Genomic DNA, 18,653 nt, shown 5'->3' with positions numbered 1-18,653 from the left:
GCGGGGGCATGAGCTCATAGTGTCGAGGGGGTGCAGAGGCTTGTGATTGGCTAATGTGTGACGTGCATATATGACTGCTAGCCAATGATTGCGCGTTTCCTCTTTTCGAACATACGGAGAGTTTCCCGCTCAAAGTGCCGCTTTGTGCTCTTGAATTCTTCGCGCATCAAACAGTGTAGGCTATATAACATCCCCGTGGCCTGGATTTTATACTGTTGCGTTTACTTATTCTGAAATATTCACCATATTCCTTATGGTTGTGCAGATCTCAGATTCGAACAAAATCATTTTACCATTTTTATAAAAGCACTACAACCAAAGAATGATATCTATCAAACACATTAGGCTACAGCATGTTTAGCATGTTCATAAATAGCATGCACACCTTGTTCCTGCTGTTGTATTCGTAATTGTCAATATCGTACATGACTGTTCTGATGGTTGTTATTTTTTTTTAATCAACCACTGAGTTTACGGTATTATTAGATACTACCACACAGACAAAAGTGCTCTTTATGAGATAAAATAGGTGGCTCTTAAAAGAGCCTTTTGATCTTAATGAAACGTTTATTTGGATTTGGTGGCCTTTTCGGTCTTCTTGGGCAGCAGCACGGCCTGGATGTTGGGCAGCACGCCGCCCTGAGCGATGGTCACTCTTCCCAGAAGTTTGTTCAACTCCTCGTCATTGCGCACTGCCAGCTGCAGGTGACGGGGAATGATGCGGGTCTTCTTGTTGTCTCGAGCGGCATTGCCAGCTAACTCCAGGATCTCAGCGGTAAGATATTCGAGCACAGCCGCCAAATAAACAGGAGCGCCGGCACCAACGCGCACTGCGTAGTTGCCTTTGCGTAGAAGTCTGTGAACACGGCCGACGGGAAACTGCAGTCCTGCCCTGGATGAGCGAGTCTTGGCTTTTGCTCTTGTTTTGCCACCGGTTTTGCCTCTGCCGCTCATTTTTGGATGTAGTTCCTACAATCTCCTGATCTATATTTAAAGAAAAAATGATTGCAGTTCCTCCCTCTACAAACTGTCTTTAAACGAGAGTGCTAGTCGCCCATTGGTTTAGAGTCCGTAAAGATTCAAACCAATCACTGAACGTCTCTCCAAAGCCCAACCCCCTTTCTGGCGTGAGTAATTTATTTAGAAAGAAAGATGAATACAGAAATGGATATTATACGCTGTTCCTACCAAAACTGCTACACTTTTCACACACTGTATATTCTGCTTCTTTGTCGCTGCGATCTTCGTCTTCTTGGCCAATGATTGCGCGTTAATTTCCCCTTTTCGAACAGGAGGATTTTCCGCTAAAGGTGCTGCTTCCGTTTACTAGCCTACTTTGCTTGTGCAATCAAACATGACATCCCCGACATTTATACTCGCATTATTGCATTTACTTATTCTGAAATATTCACCGTGTTCCTTATAGCTGCGCAGATCTCAGAGTCGAACAAAATCATTTACCACCTTCATAAAAGCACTGCAACCAAAGAATGATATCTATCAAACACATTACAGAATTATCATGTTCATAAACAGCATGCTCACCTTGTCACTTCGGTTGTATTCATAATTGTGTACATGCAATCGTACATACAATTGTTTTGACCTTTTATTTTTATCAACTCACTGAGTTTATGGGGTTACTAGATATTACCACACAGACAAAAGTGCTCTCTGCAAGATAAAATGGGTGGCTCTTAAAAGAGCCCTTTGATTTTAATGAGACGTTTATTTGGATTTGGCAGCCTTTTCGGTCTTCTTGGGCAGCAGCACGGCCTGGATATTGGGCAGCACGCCGCCCTGAGCGATGGTCACTCTGCCCAGGAGTTTGTTCAACTCCTCGTCATTGCGCACTGCCAGCTGCAGGTGACGGGGAATGATGCGGGTCTTCTTGTTGTCCCGAGCGGCGTTTCCAGCTAACTCCAGGATCTCAGCGGTAAGATATTCGAGCACAGCGGCCAGATAAACAGGAGCACCGGCACCAACGCGCACTGCGTAGTTGCCTTTGCGCAGAAGTCTGTGAACACGACCGACGGGGAACTGCAGTCCTGCCCTGGATGAACGAGTCTTGGCTTTCGCTCTAGTTTTACCACCGGTTTTGCCTCTGCCGCTCATTTTTGGAAATAGTTCGTTCCTACTATCTCCTGATCTATGCTCATAAAAAATGAATTGCAGTTCCTTCCTCCACAAACGTCTTTAACGAGAGTGCTAGTCGCCCATTGGTTTAGAGTCCGTAAAGATTCAAACCAATCACTGAACGTCTCTCCAAAGCCCAACCCCCTTTCTGGCGGGAACTTTTTGTGAACATCTATTTGACTAAAACAGAAAATATGTTTTTTTTGTTTTGTTTTTTTTAAATACATAAATGGATAGCCTAGTATACGCTGTTCCTACCAAAAGTGCTACACCTTTCACACACTGTATCCTGTGGACATTTACCTTCTGATACTGTATTGTTATGTTCATTTCCTATTGTGATATTTGGAACTTCATCACTGTACATATTATTGTATGGGTGTTTGTATTGTCACAGTTCTCCAGTATAGTGTTGTGTGTGTATATTATTTTTGTACTGTGTTGTACAACATCATATTTGGACGGACTGCAATCACTGTCTGATCCCTCATAAGCTTTTAGACCATTTTTAATCAATAGGCTATCTTATGAATAAAATGGTTTTCTAGAGTTTTTCCTAAATTTGGTGACTTATTTGTTCAGATTGAACGAGTCTAGTGATCGAAAAACACATCATGGCTATTACTTTCAAAATTTAAATAAAATTAAATAAAAATTAAATTTGATGGATAGTTTTAATGGAAAAGTTGACAAAAGTATGAAGCATATTTGTTTCTCCTTAATCGACATTCATCTCAGTTTTCGGCATCAATGAGTTTTTCATTTACAGTAAGGCATATAACAATTGACAAAAACTTTATTTTTTTCAGCACTCTTATTTCCCTCCTTGTTCTATCTTGTACTTTTCTGGAAAATGTTTGAAACTCTGTATTGCTTGCATTTCTTATGTCATTTGCCCCCCTAAGATTGTTTTCCTCTATAGTCTCTTTTGCATCTGCTAAATGATGCATGCAAATAATAAAGCTCAGGTCACTGAATGTAATTTTGTTATATTTTGATTTAACCACTATTAAATGCTAATTTATAAAATAGTCATATGATTCACAGTATAGCCTATGTTTGATATATTTCCACAGATGTTGGAGTATAGGTCAGACATTATAGTTCAGCTCTAATGAAGGTGTTCAGAATTACACAGTCTGAAGGACACTGGAGCTGAATATGGAAGTAAAATAATGTCAAATGTTTTTGAAACAAAAAAGCTTATTGAATTGCACTACTGCATTGCATTAACCGTGCTTGCATTTTAATGCATTGTATTTTTAGGGCTTGCATTTTTATGGGCCGAAATTCAGCATGGAATATTTAACCCTCAAATCATCCTTCATGTAGCAGCCCTTAATTGATCCTTTGTGGAAGGTGTCAGGTGTGATCCCAATTATATATATATATATCTTTTTTTTTTTTCAAATAAACATCATATCACTATCTTCGATAAAATAAAAGTTATAAATGTATGCAATTTTTTTGTGATTTTTTTTTTGTTGGTATTTTTGAATACATTTTCCTCTAAAAGTACCATGTTATTTATATTATATTATTATATTTATATTATGTAAAATATGCTTATTTTTATGTTATATATAATATTTATTTTACTTCAGTAAAAAAAAAATAAAAAAAAAATAAGCTCATTCCATTAAGCTCAGACAGCCAAAATCTAAAAATTTGGTAACTTTGGTGACATCTGGTGACAGAAACAGGTAAGAATAAACAATAAACCTATCAATAACTCAAAAAAAAAAAAAAAAAGGAAATGGTATGGCCTAACAAACAGGTAAGAATAAACAACATATAACATGTTTTGTTTTGAAGCATCAACAAATCTTGCAGTACGACTTTGATCTGACTGACGTATGTGTGTGTTTTGCACAGTGGCTGATTGGCACATTTTTTTTTTTAAATTGCTCAGTTATTAGCTCATTCAATTTCTTTGTTTATGCATATGTGAGTGACTGTTTTTTTTTTTTTTTTTGTGACAAAATTAAAAAAGAAAAACGCTCTGTTATAGGCACATTCAATGGCTTTCAATGCAATGCTTTTGTGGATGTGTGTGTTTGTGTGTGTGTGCCTGTGTGAGTGTTTGCCACATTGAGAATGTTGTATAGGCTCACCCCTTCTTTTATGTGTATGATATGCTTTGTGTTGTATTTATTGATTTTTATTGGACAAATGTAAAAAAAAAAAAAAAAAAAAAAAAAAAAAAGCCCTGAATTATAGTGTTTTCCATTCATTTCCTATGGGTGCCCACTTTTGTCCACAGTTTTTTTTTATTCTTTTTTTAACCACTTACATTGTTGAACTGAGTCCAATTTGTTTGTATGTTCAGGTGGCAAACATAGGAAAAGTAGCCAGTCTTGTACTGGTCAGATTAATGATTTTTATCATTAATCTGATAAAAAGATTAACATCAGATAAAAGATTTTTCTGACGATAAATGATTTCGCCCACATTCGACCCGAAGGATGATTGAGAATTGTGAAAATTTCAATTTAAAACATTTCACACATATTTTCATCATTAAAAATTCAATAATCCATATTCACCTTTCAGATTTCACTTCCAAAAGATGCATTCTGTTTAAAAATACAACCTATAATATACAACAGGCAATTTTCGGTCCGTTTTATTTCGCTTTACAGATTTGCTTCCACAAATTCAGTGGCTCAAATTCGACAGAAAATTCAACATTTGACATCCTGGAACTGCAGGAATAGCAGTAGATACCAATTAACAATCTCCATAGCTGTTAGTCTACCTCACCAGCAGGTGGTGCAAGGGGCTGTTGACAAAGACTAGAGCATGGGTGAGAGACTCATTCATTCATAAAATGGATTTACAGAAAAGGAGCAAGCGGTAAGTATTTGTGATGAGATCCTCTTCTGGCTTCCTCGAACTGGAGCACACGACAAAGTCTCTTTAGAGACTGTTCAGGGCAGAGAGACCCCGTCTGGTGAACACGGCTGCGGCACAAGAACATGTGGCAACACACATCTGCCAACAATGTGGGAGAAATCCAGCTGCTGTTCGGTGTTATGATTGTCGGCCACGCCCCTTATTCTGTGGTGAATGTGAAGTCAGCATGCACACCAGAGACATCCACAACAGGGATGCCATGATTGCTGGATTCTTACAGCCATTGCCTCCAACAACTTTCGTGGTGGATAAGGCTCTTTCCCATTGTGGTAAGTTCTGGTTTGTCAGAATAGTTAAGCTAATAAGCTTACCTATTTAAATGATCTTGAATTTATGTGGATACTCTTTGTCAGTCAGCTTTATGAGCATATATTTCAGCAATATGCTTCATTACCACTGATCTATTACAATCTTATATTTCTCAGTCAAGACGTATAATTCAAATGTACTGTATGATATTTTTCAGTGTGGCTTGTACCTGTGGAGATGCCTGACAAAATCTGTGGTTGTTCATCAGAGTCATTGAGGGTCATCCCAGGAAAGACTGTTGCTGTGGTCAATTTGTGATTACAATTTACAAACAGCCGGACCAGAGAGTTTGAAGAAGTTTAAAGTAGTTTAAAGTTTGATAGATAGATTAGTTAGAAAGAAAGAATACTTAGAAAGAAAAATAAAGATTAGTTAGAAAGATAGATAAATAATAGATAGATAGATAAATCTAATTGATTTAACTACTGACACCCAGAATGCACTGCAACATGCTTTATAATTGTCACCATTGTTGAGATTCACAGGCTGATTCTTGATGTCTGTCTCTAAAAAACATTTTTTTTTTTTGTTTGTTTTTTTGTATAAGAACAATTTTTAAGAAATAATTTGGATTACATTGTATATGTTAAATTATGCTGTTCAATGACAGTACTGCTATAATCAATAAAGTAAAGCTAACTCAGATATTAGTTTCTATATGAGTTCAGTGATTCAGGTCAAATGATTGTAAAATTGTGAGATTGTTAAAACACAACAAACATCATCAGATCATCTTTTCTCTTTGTTCATCTAGCTGTTATAACTCAGTTAGAGCAGCCAAACTAGATCTAAAGTTAATAATTTAAAGGTCATGAGCCCAACTAAAGCAGACACTAAAATCTGTGATTTTCTCCTTCAGTGATTCTGCTTGTTAACATCAGGTGTCTTCAATAATGCTCAATCATCACTCAATTAATCATTAAATTATCTCATTAACTTTAACACTGCTTCAGTGTTACGTATAACACTATGAGTGTGGATTATATAAACACTGAGCAGTGTTAATTTAACACTGGGGATTTTGCTGTGTAAATAAAAAAAGTGTACAAAGGATCTTTGATTGCCAATTACAGTTTATGTTGCAGCATCACCGTAGACGACAAGGCTGAATCCAGTTACTTATTCGTTTGTTACTTATTGATGCATGGACCTCCCCTTTAAATGACGCAACGCTTCCTTAAGCACCCTGTGTGTATGGAATTGTTCGCACCAAGGTCTGTTAGAAATGAATGAAGACATTCTGCATTTCTCAGCCACATGTAAGGGTGCGTTAAATCTGACTAAAGGGATTATTAGATCTATATCTAGTTAGATTATATCTAGTGGAAAACGAAACATTGGCACAATTTACTATACCGATAAGTTTTAAATGTGACAATGCATTCAGAGCGGCCCATTGCCATTGGTCCTTTTAGTTGTGCAGTTTCTCGGCCGCCACAGAGTTAAAGTGGACATGTGTGCATTATAGTAAAGCTACTCCTTTAATTAAATCCAAATTTTAAGCAGTTTTTACTGTGGAATTATTTTTTTATGAAGCTTTGAACTTGACAATACATAATGCAAAATGATCAGCCTATGGCATTTTTTGCCGAATTCGTGGTGCTGTTTCTCAAATCATTTTTTTTATGAAGCTTTGAACTTGGCACATTACACAATGCAAAAAAGAGCCAATCTATTGAATTTGTCCATTTCGCGGCGCTGTTTCTCTGCAACCTCAGAGGGTGGGCATAAGTGGGCATAAGCTCGTTATAGTAGAGCTGCTTCTCTAATTAAATCCAAATTTTAAGCAGTTTTTACTGTGGAATTATTTTTTTATGAAGCTTTGAACTTGACACATTACACAATACACAAAGAGTGTATATCAAAGAGTCAATAGCATTTTCTGCACAATTTGCACAATCTGAGACGTTGCAATTGTTTTCTGACGGGTGATATGGATCATGTTAGGAGGGGTCAGGGGGCTTCTCCCCCTGAATTTTTTTTAATTCTGACTGCTAAACATACCATTTCAATGCAGTTTTGGAGGGACAGAAATACCTTAACGGAGCTAGCAGCAACCCTCCTCTATCTGAGGACTAAGTTAAAGTATCTATTTTGTAAGTTTATGTAAAAGACAGGTTGATGAAAGAACTGTAAGCTCAAATTCAAAAGCTTTTGAAGTCTACTTCATTAAAGCATGTTTACACACACACTTACTGTACACTTAGGCCTACTACACATGATTTTAAAAACAGTACCATTGCAGTTTTTATGTTATGATTTTAAATTGGTATGTGACCTAAGAACGATCTTACATTAAAGGTAGGCTACATAAAGGCGCTGAGGTCTGACTTTGTGGTGCTCTGAAATTAAGTTATTTTAATGCCTTGATAACGTTAGGTTGGATTTTGCAGTTAGCCTACAACAAATTTAACACCCTCATATCTATGAAACTGAAAACAATTGAACCAGCTGGAGACTTTGACACAAGACAACACAGAACAGATGTTTCAAAACCGATCAGATAACGTTACTATGGCTTTGTATGGCAGTAACGTTAGCCAACTCGTTTACGGTTAGACTAGGCTAGCTATCGATAACGTTACACTGACACAACTTAAGTTAATGCTCTGAATTCGCAGCTAATATCAAATCCATAACTTTTTGATCAAGTTAAAATTTCCAGGTCAACCACAAATAATCCCACTACCTTTTAATATCATCCAATAACTAATTCAATGCCGATTTGTTGCTTTGCCCACTTACCACTTCAAGACCATCTGTAAAACATTGCCAGCTCAACGTGCGAGACGAGTGAGTTGCTTGAACATACGCACCCGCTTCGGATACGAGTGGGCCGATAACCACTGATAATGTCCATTCAATCGGGTGATAACATCCGAAGCGGGTGCCATACACAGCAAAGATTCTAGAGCGCTACGCGATTTGATATACACAGACACCATATTAGGAAAAAGGGGCGGGCTGATGCTGACCGATTTATTACACATCCAGAAGAATACCATTTGAGTCGTTATAGGCTCTGGTATATTATGGAGCATAATAGGAATAAAGTTGTGACAAAAAAATTATCAGGGAGGAAAAATCTGAGGGGGCACGTGCCCCCCCTCACTTTGAATGGGCATGACGCCACTGGCTGAGAAATTCAAATGCAGAATTTCTTCATTCATTTCAAACACAGCTTGGTGCGAGCAATGCCATACACACAGGGTGCTTAAGGAAGGCCTACTATGATATTAGACTGCATAGCCTATAATAAAAGATAATGAATTTCAAACCTGAACCAAACATATTTTTATTCAAAGATCAACAGTCTGTCATTAGTCTTTAGTCTGCCACAAAAAAAGAACATTAAAATCATGAACTCAAATGTCATTGTGAAAAAAAAAGAAGAAAAAAAAAAGACTGTTAACAGTGCATAAATCAGACATTTCAGGCTATAGCCTAAAGCTAATAAGCCTTATGCCAAAATTATTATTACAACTAAATTGTTGGTCATTAAATAAGAAAACTAAATAATTGTGTAGATAATTTGCTTTGTGTAACCCGACATGAGACATTAGGCCGAAGTATTTTTTTGGACACAGTGCCGCGACCAATCAATCTCTCCTTTACGACTGGCTGCCTGCACATTCACTGTCCTCGCGGCTGCTGCAACTTGCGCTCGCTTATCAATGCATATAAATTTGCGCGGTTCGCACCTTTTGTCTCTTTGTAGAACTTCCAAAAAAGAAAAAAAAATGCTGCAGCCAATGAGCAGCCGGCGGGGGCTGGCTGCAGGACGACTCAAGTCACTCAACCTCCATGGACATGATGTTTTATCAGACCTACTCAAGAGATTTTGCTTTAGTATAATTTTCGGGACAATTAGGGCCGGATTCGGGACAACAGCTTAGATTGATTCGGGACTGTTCCGAATTTTTCGGGACGTCTGGTCACCCTATTTACGAGTGTTCTGCAGGCATCTCGGCTTTGTCTCGACCATTAAAAGTCTAATCCTTGGCATCTAGAATTCCGTGGCTCGCGTGATTTCTTCCAAAAAGAAGACTTTTTCTGCTACAACAGAACAATTGATAGCATAACATTTAAGAAATATATAGATATTAATGTGTAACTATACATTGAAATGTATTGAAATATACAATAAACTCAATTTATCCAAAAATATATTAGAGCATTTAAAAAATATATATTTTCTTAGTATATTTAGGCCTATCCGGCATATACTGCTTATAGTAGGCTAATGGCAATATATGATTTAGAGAACAAAAACCCACATAGTGCTATTGTAACGCAAGTTTATATTCGCGGTTATAAGCGTTAAACTGGATACTCTGTTTAGTGCAGTTTGGGTGGCTCTTAAAAGAGCCGTTGTGGGTTGAAGCAGATGCGGGTTTAAGCGCGCTCTCCGCGGATGCGGCGGGCCAGCTGAATGTCTTTGGGCATGATGGTGACTCTCTTGGCGTGGATGGCACACAGATTGGTGTCCTCAAACAGACCGACCAAATAAGCCTCGCTGGCCTCCTGCAGGGCCATGACAGCGGAGCTCTGGAAGCGCAGATCCGTCTTGAAATCCTGAGCGATTTCTCTCACCAGCCGCTGGAAAGGAAGTTTGCGGATCAGCAGCTCGGTGGACTTCTGGTAACGGCGGATCTCTCTTAGAGCCACGGTCCCGGGCCTGTAACGATGGGGCTTCTTGACTCCGCCGGTGGCTGGCGCGCTCTTACGCGCTGCTTTAGTAGCGAGCTGCTTCCTCGGAGCTTTACCACCGGTGGATTTGCGAGCTGTCTGCTTGGTTCTTGCCATTGCTGTAGTTTACTTATTTCTCGGTTAAAGGTTTCTTCTTGCGCTGGAAATGCGGCTTGATGTTACACGCCTGCTTTTAAGGCATTGCGCGGGCATGCGCTCACAGAGTCGAGGGGGTGCAGAGGCTTGTGATTTGCTAATGTGTGACGTGTGCTTATGACTGCTAGTTAATGATTGCGCGTTTCCTCTTTTCGAACAAGCGGAGGGTTTCCCGCTCAAGGTGTCGCTTTGTTCTTTACTAGGCTACTTTGCTTGCGCATCAAACATGACATCCCTGGGCTTTATACTCACATTGTTGTATTGACTTATTCTGAAATATTCATATTATTATAAAAGCACTGCAACCAAACAAGACCCAGGACCAAAGAACGATCTCTATCAATAACAATTATCATATGTTCATAAGCAGCATTCACACTTTGTTCCAGCTACTGTTGTATTTGTAATTTTCCATATGGCGTAATTTAAAATAATTTGACGGTTAATTTTCTTGATCAACCACAACCAAAGTTTATGCATGTAGATATTAACAGAGACAAATGTGCTCTCCACGAGATAAAATAGGTGGCTCTTAAAAGAGCCTTTTGATCTTAATGAAACGTTTATTTGGATTTGGTGGCTTTTTCGGTCTTCTTGGGCAGCAGCACGGCCTGGATATTGGGCAGCACGCCGCCCTGAGCGATGGTCACTCTGCCCAGAAGTTTGTTCAACTCCTCGTCATTGCGCACTGCCAGCTGCAGGTGACGGGGAATGATGCGGGTCTTCTTGTTGTCCCGAGCGGCGTTTCCAGCTAACTCCAGGATCTCAGCGGTAAGATATTCGAGCACAGCCGCCAGATAAACAGGAGCACCGGCACCAACGCGCACTGCGTAGTTGCCTTTGCGTAGAAGTCTGTGAACACGACCGACGGGGAACTGCAGTCCTGCCCTGGATGAGCGAGTCTTGGCTTTCGCTCTAGTTTTGCCACCGGTTTTGCCTCTGCCGCTCATTATTATTATTATTATATTTTTTTTAAATTAGTTTGTACAACCTTCTCAGTCGAAGTTTAAATACAAAAGTATTTTCTCCCGCTCCAGATACTATCTTTAAACGAGAGTGCTAGCCGCCCATTGGTTTAGAGTCTACAAAGATTCAAACCAATCACTGATCGTCTCAGCAAAGCCCAAACCTCTTTCTGGGGGGAACAGTTATGCACAAGTATTTGACTAAGACAGAAAAAATTAAACCTCAAGAAACATTTTTTGATTGAAAATTCAAATAAATACAAAAGTAGATATTATACGCTGTTCCTACAAAAAGTGCTACACTTTTCACACACTGTATATTATGTGGATACTGACCCTCTAATACTGTATTATGTTAACTTCCTATTGTAATATTGGGATCTTTATCACTGCCCATATTGTTGTATATGGGTGTTTGTATTGTCACAACTCTCCAGCATAGTGTTGTGTGTGTGTGTGTGTGTGTGTGTGTGTCTGTGTGTATTCTGTTTGTACTATGTTGTTTCAGTTTCAGTTTATTTATTTTTTTAAAGCACATTTAAAAGTCACAAGACTGACCAAAGTGCTGTACATGAGAAAAGTAAACAAATACAAAAGTATATAACATAGCAGAGAGTGACAATTAACATAATGTTAAAAGCTAAAGAAAACAAATTAGTTTTAATAAGATCCTATTTGGACTGTGAACACATCAATTTATTAGGAATAAAAATGGTTTACTTGAGTTTTTCCTAGATGTGTTCTGATTGCACGAGTGTAGTGGTCGAAAGTCACAGCATGGCTATTACTTGCAAAATTAACAGAAATCATTACATGAGTTTTGCTCTTTATTTTAAGTTAGTGGTGGCTCTTCAAAGAGCCGTTGAGGAACAAACTGTGAACTTCATTTCTTGGTAACACTTTACGGTAAGGGTACATGAATTATCATGAATTCATGTATAAATTCATGCATGAAATATGCATTCATTCATGCATTAATATCTCATGAATCATCAGGAACTAACATGAGTTCAACGTTTTTCATTCATGACTTCATGGATGAACAACACCTTAATTAAAACATTAACTAAGATGAGTACATCATCATGAATTATGATTTATTACGCATGATCATGATGATTTCTTTGTTCACACAAAAATTGGTCTTTACCACCCATTGTGGATACAGCTATGGTTATGGTACATGAATCATCATGAATTCATGCATAAAAAAGTATTAATTCATGCATGCAAGACTACTCTTCGAATTATTAAAGGAATGTACAAAAATCCACATTATCTAATGCATGCATACAGGCTAGAACAGTATATCAATTAATGTGAGAACTTTTTTTCTGAATTATGATCTGAGTTTCCAAGCATGTTCATGTCTTCTCATAGCCTGCAGGTAAATGGACAGAGCCCAAAATTGGCCAATCACAGCACATAACATACGAATTCTGTTGGCGTTCAAATACTAGTCATCATTAACTAAGCATTATTTATCTATGACTTCATCATGTGTGTGGCCCCTCAACTAAAGTGGTGACTTGATGCTTTGAAACACTGATGAACAATGTGGCATAACTGTGAAATGACATGAATATGAACATTCAAGTTCAAGTCTTTGCAAACAATGTACTGTGGACACAAATGGACTTTGATCTTAACTGTACTGCTTTATTCTTAAACGGTATAAACCAGTTAAAAACCATAAAAATGTTTTAAAAAAAATGTTTCACAAACAGCTTGATCTCTTTTTGGGTAAAGAGTCACCTTTAAGCTACTGATGTGACTCCTCCATATCATGAAATTGTAAAACAGCTTTATGGTTTTGTAAAGAGTTTTCAGATATAGCCTACAGGCACTTAAAATAAAGTTCATGGTGTATGTACTGAATTCCTTCTCAGCTCTTTCCAGCTGTTGATTTAACTGGTTTATACCGTTCAGAATAAAGCAGTAAAGTTACATAACATTATTACGATTTTACAGCTAAAAAATGTACGTTAAATTATTTACGAATATTTCATATTATAAAGATATCTGTATAATTTCCCTTTTACCATTTTATAGATTATAAATGTAAGATCCCTTACCCCTACTCCCACACCTAAACATACCCATTTTATAGACAATATTAAAAGGATAAAACGTAATGGACAGATATGTGTAGGGAAATGGCAGTTTTATTAACAATGTAGCATTAAAAGATAGTTTGAGCAACTAATCCTACCCCTAACGTTACCCCTAAACCTAACCATTTCTTAAAACTACGTAACTACAATTGTAAATTAAAACAACAGACAGACAATCACAATCATTTATTTATTGAGAAAATGTCAAAACCGGTACCAAAAGTCGTTCACATGACGATGTGTCGCAGTCCTCTCTGGTAGTAACGTTATATAATAGTTTTGTATGAGGTAACGTTACAGAGCAGAATTTAAGTTATTAATCCATGAAAATGTTAATCCGGTTCGGTTTGCTGTTCGCTCTGTGAAGGCGCGCGCGCTTCTCCATTTCAAATGTAGTACACAACTTAAACACGGCATGTCGCAATCTGTGACGAAGCATGCGAGAGCCAATGAGCGTTTGATATCACTGCCGTAAAACATGTCGTAACGCTTCGGGCGCAAATTTTGAATTTGAATTCACCACCACGAGCGCGGGATTTGACGTTGGTCTCTGAGAGAAATGGAGATGAAGATCACTGGATAAAGGGCTGCATTTGGATCTGTTTCTTGCAAACAAGTGAAACAACGTATGGATTATAAAGATTTGATCACATTAAGCGAATAAAATTGATTTCTTTTGTGAATTTGTGCTGTGTTTTAGTGTATTATGAGTCAAAACATTAATGCCACGATTTGAATATGCATAAGTTAAATAGGAATAACGTTACACCCAAATTTGTATAAGTTGTTTATAAGTAAATAAATTACGTTTTTGTGCTGTCCACTGTCAGTATTATACGTTTCTGTGTGTATAAAACCTAAATAAATGTATGTATGGTAGAACTACACTTTACGTAAAAATACACACGTATTCTCATGAGATCACGTTGCAAGTTAAGATCAAAGTCCATTTGTGTCCACAGTACATTGTTTGCAAAGGCTTGAACTTTCATGTTCATATTCATGTCATTTCACAGTTATGCCACATTGTTCATCAGTGTTTCAAAGCACCAAGTCACCACTTTAGTTGAGGGGCCACACACATGAGGAAGTCATAGATAAATAATGCTTAGTTAATGATGACTACTGTATTTGAATGCCAACAGAATTAGTATGTTATGTGCTGTGATTGGCCAATTTTGGGGTCTGTCCATTTACCTGCAGGCTATGAAGAAGACATGAACATGCTGGATAACTCAGATCATAATGAAAACACATTGTTCATCAGTGTTTCAAAGCATCAAGTCACCACTTTAGTTGAGGGGCCACACACATGATGAAGTCATTGATAAATAATGCTTAGTTAATGATGACTAGTATTTGAACGCCAACAGAATTCGTATGTTATGTGCTGTGATTGGCCAATTTTGGGCTCTGTCCATTTACCTGCAGGCTATGAGAAGACATGAACATGCTTGGAAACTCAGATCATAATTCAGAAAATAAGTTCTCACATTAATTGATATACTGTTCTAGCCTGTATGCATGCATTAGATAATGTGGATTTTTGTACATTCCTTTAATAATTCGAAGAGTAGTCTTGCATGCATGAATTAATACTTTTTTATGCATGAATTCATGATGATTCATGTACCATAACCATAGCTGTATCCACAATGGGTGGTAAAGACCAATTTTTTGTGTGAACAAAGAAAACATCATGATCATGCGTAATAAATCATAATTCATGATGATGTACTCATCTTAGTTAATGTTTTAATTAAGGTGTTGTTCATCCATGAAATCATGAATGAAAAACGTTGAACTCATGTTAGTTCCTGATGATTCATGAGATATTAATGCATGAATGAATGCATATTTCATGCATGAATTTATACATGAATTCATGATAATTCATGTACCCTTACCGTAAAGTGTTACCCATTTCTTTTTGGGAGCTGCCTTTTTAGGCATGGCAGCTTTAGGCTTTGCTGACTTAGGTTTACCCGCCTTGGCCTTTTTAGGGCTCTTGGCTGCTTTCTTAGCGGATGCTGGCTTCTTTGCCTTCTTGGGGCTCTTTGTTGCCTTCTTAGCAGCTGTGCTGGCAGGTTTCTTGGCCTTATAGGGTGATTTATTAGCGGCGGGCTTCATTGCCGCTGCACTCTTGGGCTTCTTGGCAGCAGCGGGTTTCTTGGCCTCTGGCTTCTTTGCTTTAGGAGCCGCTTTCTTTGCTGGTTTCTTCTTGGTCTCGGCTTGCTGCTTGTTGACCTTGAAAGAGCCCGAGGCACTGTGCCATTGACCTGCACCAGGGTGCCTTTAGTCACCAGGCTCTTGATGGCGATCATAATGCGGGAGTTGTTCTTCTCCACTTCGTATCCGCTGGCAGCAAGAGCTTTCTTCTGGGTGGCAAGGGAAACGCCGCTCCTCTCCTTGGATGCGGACACAGCTTTGACGATGAGCTCACCGACGCCTGGACCTGCTTTCTTGGCTTTCGCAGCTGACTTCTTCTTGGGCGCTTTGGCCGTGGCGGCACAGCACCTGGGGCAGGGTGGTTTCTGTTGTCACTACAAACACAATTGGAGTAATAATAAATAAAATTCTGGCTGTTCATAGCTTTGTAATGCCACTGTTGTGATCACAATTCAATATGAACTGCTTTTGTTAAATGCTACTCTGGCTGAGGAAAGGAAGATGTCGTACACCTAGGATGGCATGAGGGTGAGTAAATTATGGGGTAAATTTAATTTATGGTTTAACAATTCCTTTAATGCGCATGTGTTGAACTACACTACGCCAAATGTTGGTTCCCACAGTATGCCATTGCTCGTGTGTTCTGAATGACTCATAATTGTAATGAATGGGCAATTTTAACACAATATTGCAAGTGTTTGCCTCTGGGAATATTTTCTCTGGTGCGCCATGGAGAAATTCGATTTTAGGCTGCTGCAGAAAGCCATGCGGAATGGCTGAAGACCCTTAAGTAAACTCCAGCACATTCTCCAATATCAATGGTGTACATTCTTCATCTGTGTAGATATTCAGTCTAACAACTGTACTGTTTGTGCCATTCCAAACAAGCTGACAGTGTATTAGTGGTGGGTATCTTTCACCTTTTCAGTAAATAATTGTATACAAATAACTGTAAATAAATTATGCAATCATTCTCCATGTAACTCGTTAAAAATGGGATTAATTCAGGAGAGAAACCATGCTACTGTGCAATGTTTTGAGAAAAGCAATGGTTCAGTATTGACAGAGCACAAATGCAAAATTTGCAATAGTGTCTAAAATCTAATTTAGCATTAATACTGTTATTTAAGACAAGCAATGACATCTCTAACTGCTCTCTTCTTTTGGAACAGAGATAGAGGTAAGCATGTAATATAAAATATCTAACAATATTTGTGTGAAATGTCAGTTACATTAACATGTTGGAGGAACCACTTTATAAAGCAATATCACACTTTTAATCATATGTAAATAATTTGTGAATACAGAAGCTGTGTATAAAACTTTATAGTACAAAATATGTAAACTAATATTTGTAAATACCTTCAACATCAATGATCCAGTCTCTCCAGAAGCACAAGGTCCTGGTCTCTAGTTCTCTCTTACAGGTGTCTTGATCTGACAGGTTAACTGGAAAAAGTGATGTCAGGTCTGAATATCTCAGTGTTTTTTTGTTTTCAACAAATATGGTGTGAAACAGATCTGTGTGTGTCTGCATTTCTTGAAGAAGTCCAAGGGTATTAAAACCATCAACAAACCTGTAAAAACATGTAGAATCTACAAAGAACAGGGTATAAAAACAATTTCAACAAACAAGAAAGTTTTTGATAATACGTACTGTTGCAGTGCATCATTGCATCTCCCATCAACATAATCAGCTGACTGTATCAACATGGCCCGCTGCTTAAGAGTATGGATCTAAAGGCTCCAATTATGGACAGGCAATCTTCTGCCATTTCAATGGCAGCTTTGGCTTCTGGAACAGTTTCAGCTCCTTTTATCTAAACAACAACAACAACAACAACAACAAAACATACAAACTGTCATGTTGCAGCTACAATACAAAAACACTGTATTAATAGGGGTAGTCTTCCTGCATAACTTCCAAATTTTGCTCGCTGTAGTTTAAGAAAAATATTTACTTTGCAAAGCATTTCTTTAAAGGTCTCATCATCTACTTCATCCAAGGTTGCAGGACGGGTGGGTTTACCACAAACCTGGAGAAAGAGCTTTTCTGAAAAGAAATGTGGCCCCATTCCTCCATGAATTATACAAACTGATATCATTTGTGATATCTGCCTGTAGAGACCTCTATGCAAAGCTGTAAAGAAAATTACCAAAATATTTAAATTAACTTAATGTTATGAAATCATTTTAAATAGGACCTTTAGTTCAAATGCTTACCTTCACTGTCAAGCCACAACCTCTTACTATTTTCAGAGCCCGCAAATATGCTAGACTGTTGGACAGCCTTAAGGAGCAATCTGAGGTTCTCAGATGGACCACCACTGTCCACAGCCCCCATCTGCCGCTTTTGTATCATAAAAAAAAAAAAAAATTGCATCCAGTTTTGCTCCAAGGTTAACAACACTCCACAGCCCGTGCAAATAAGCAGTTTAAGCGTTTTCTTGTCATAGGTAAGTGACACTGCTTTAACTAAAGCATGCTGGATAACATATTTTTATCGGAGGTTGATGTTAATATAATATGCTACGATTGTGTTCAATTAATCAAAGTTTTGTTTATTTATTTATATGTATTGAATCCTCTAAATTAATAACGCTGACGTCACTGTTTGGAGCGATTCCAAGGTTGCAATTTTCCACGGTAAGTAGAATTGTTAATTAATAGAGATGGATACTATTCTTAACTCTACACATCAAAAACTGTTGAATCAGGACAGTAACTTGCATTTAGAACCTTTAGACGTGTAAGGTGGCAATTTATTATGACGGTAAATGATAGAAGACATTATTAAAAAATATAGCTTGCTACACCAAATGTGCAGGCTAGCAAAATTAGCTAATTAAATACTGAAAGTACTTTTTTGTCGCATATAATCATGCAAGGTACAATCATAGGGTAATGTAAGATTTTCAGTATTACATTAGCCCACAACTATTATCCAACATTATAAATGTTCAGAGGAAGAGCGGTGTTGCCCGATTGGTTTGTTTTACAGCCCAGTAATTATTTAAAATCCACACAAAATTATAAATGAAACACCCAAATAAATCTATAATAAACAATACAAATTCATTCATAACTACTACATTGTGGCTCATCACAATTTTTCAATATGAAATAAAACAATGAATGTGTATAATTAATGTAATAATAGCCTAATGCTGTCATAACTTATTGACTGATTCAGGTTCTG

At 37.8% G+C, this 18,653-nt stretch overlaps 5 protein-coding genes across 5 annotated transcripts; all 5 read right to left on the bottom strand.

The window, feature by feature from the left end:
* Nucleotides 1–536: 536 nt before the first annotated feature.
* LOC311078850 (histone H2A-like) lies at nucleotides 537–982 on the bottom strand. Its single transcript, XM_084107892.1, has one exon. It carries the CDS (start codon nucleotides 952–954, stop codon nucleotides 568–570), a length of 387 nt encoding a protein of 128 aa, XP_083964018.1. The 5' UTR covers nucleotides 955–982; the 3' UTR covers nucleotides 537–567.
* A 630-nt stretch (nucleotides 983–1,612) lies between these two features.
* On the bottom strand, nucleotides 1,613–2,212 carry LOC311078849 (histone H2A-like). The gene has a single exon (XM_084107891.1). It carries the CDS (start codon nucleotides 2,113–2,115, stop codon nucleotides 1,729–1,731), a length of 387 nt encoding a protein of 128 aa, XP_083964017.1. The 5' UTR covers nucleotides 2,116–2,212; the 3' UTR covers nucleotides 1,613–1,728.
* Nucleotides 2,213–9,674: 7,462 nt separating this feature from the next.
* Nucleotides 9,675–10,223, bottom strand: LOC311078848 (histone H3.2). The gene has a single exon (XM_084107890.1). It carries the CDS (start codon nucleotides 10,165–10,167, stop codon nucleotides 9,757–9,759), a length of 411 nt encoding a protein of 136 aa, XP_083964016.1. The 5' UTR covers nucleotides 10,168–10,223; the 3' UTR covers nucleotides 9,675–9,756.
* Nucleotides 10,224–10,768: 545 nt separating this feature from the next.
* On the bottom strand, nucleotides 10,769–11,175 carry LOC311078851 (histone H2A-like). The gene has a single exon (XM_084107893.1). It carries the CDS (start codon nucleotides 11,154–11,156, stop codon nucleotides 10,770–10,772), a length of 387 nt encoding a protein of 128 aa, XP_083964019.1. The 5' UTR covers nucleotides 11,157–11,175; the 3' UTR covers nucleotide 10,769.
* Nucleotides 11,176–15,178: 4,003 nt separating this feature from the next.
* On the bottom strand, nucleotides 15,179–17,798 carry LOC311079929 (histone H1.4; the record flags this gene model as incomplete). The annotated part of the gene is given in 4 exon segments (XM_084109650.1): nucleotides 15,179–15,555; nucleotides 15,558–15,802; nucleotides 17,032–17,050; nucleotides 17,678–17,798. Coding segments are annotated over 4 exon segments (762 nt in total).
* Nucleotides 17,799–18,653: the final 855 nt, after the last annotated feature.

Source organism: Abramis brama (genome assembly GCF_963993115.1).
Source record: "Abramis brama genome assembly, chromosome: 3".
Classification (NCBI taxonomy): domain Eukaryota; kingdom Metazoa; phylum Chordata; class Actinopteri; order Cypriniformes; family Leuciscidae; genus Abramis; species Abramis brama.
The sequence above is the reverse complement of the archived record's forward strand: the minus strand, read 5'-3'. Positions and strand labels throughout refer to the sequence as shown.

What these genes read in the sequence shown, in the direction of transcription:
- LOC311078851 (XM_084107893.1), bottom strand. Translation starts at nt 11,156, where the DNA reads ATGAGCGGCAGAGGCAAAACCGGTGGCAAAACTAGAGCGAAAGCCAAG.
- LOC311078849 (XM_084107891.1), bottom strand. Translation starts at nt 2,115, where the DNA reads ATGAGCGGCAGAGGCAAAACCGGTGGTAAAACTAGAGCGAAAGCCAAG.
- LOC311078850 (XM_084107892.1), bottom strand. Translation starts at nt 954, where the DNA reads ATGAGCGGCAGAGGCAAAACCGGTGGCAAAACAAGAGCAAAAGCCAAG.
- LOC311078848 (XM_084107890.1), bottom strand. Translation starts at nt 10,167, where the DNA reads ATGGCAAGAACCAAGCAGACAGCTCGCAAATCCACCGGTGGTAAAGCT.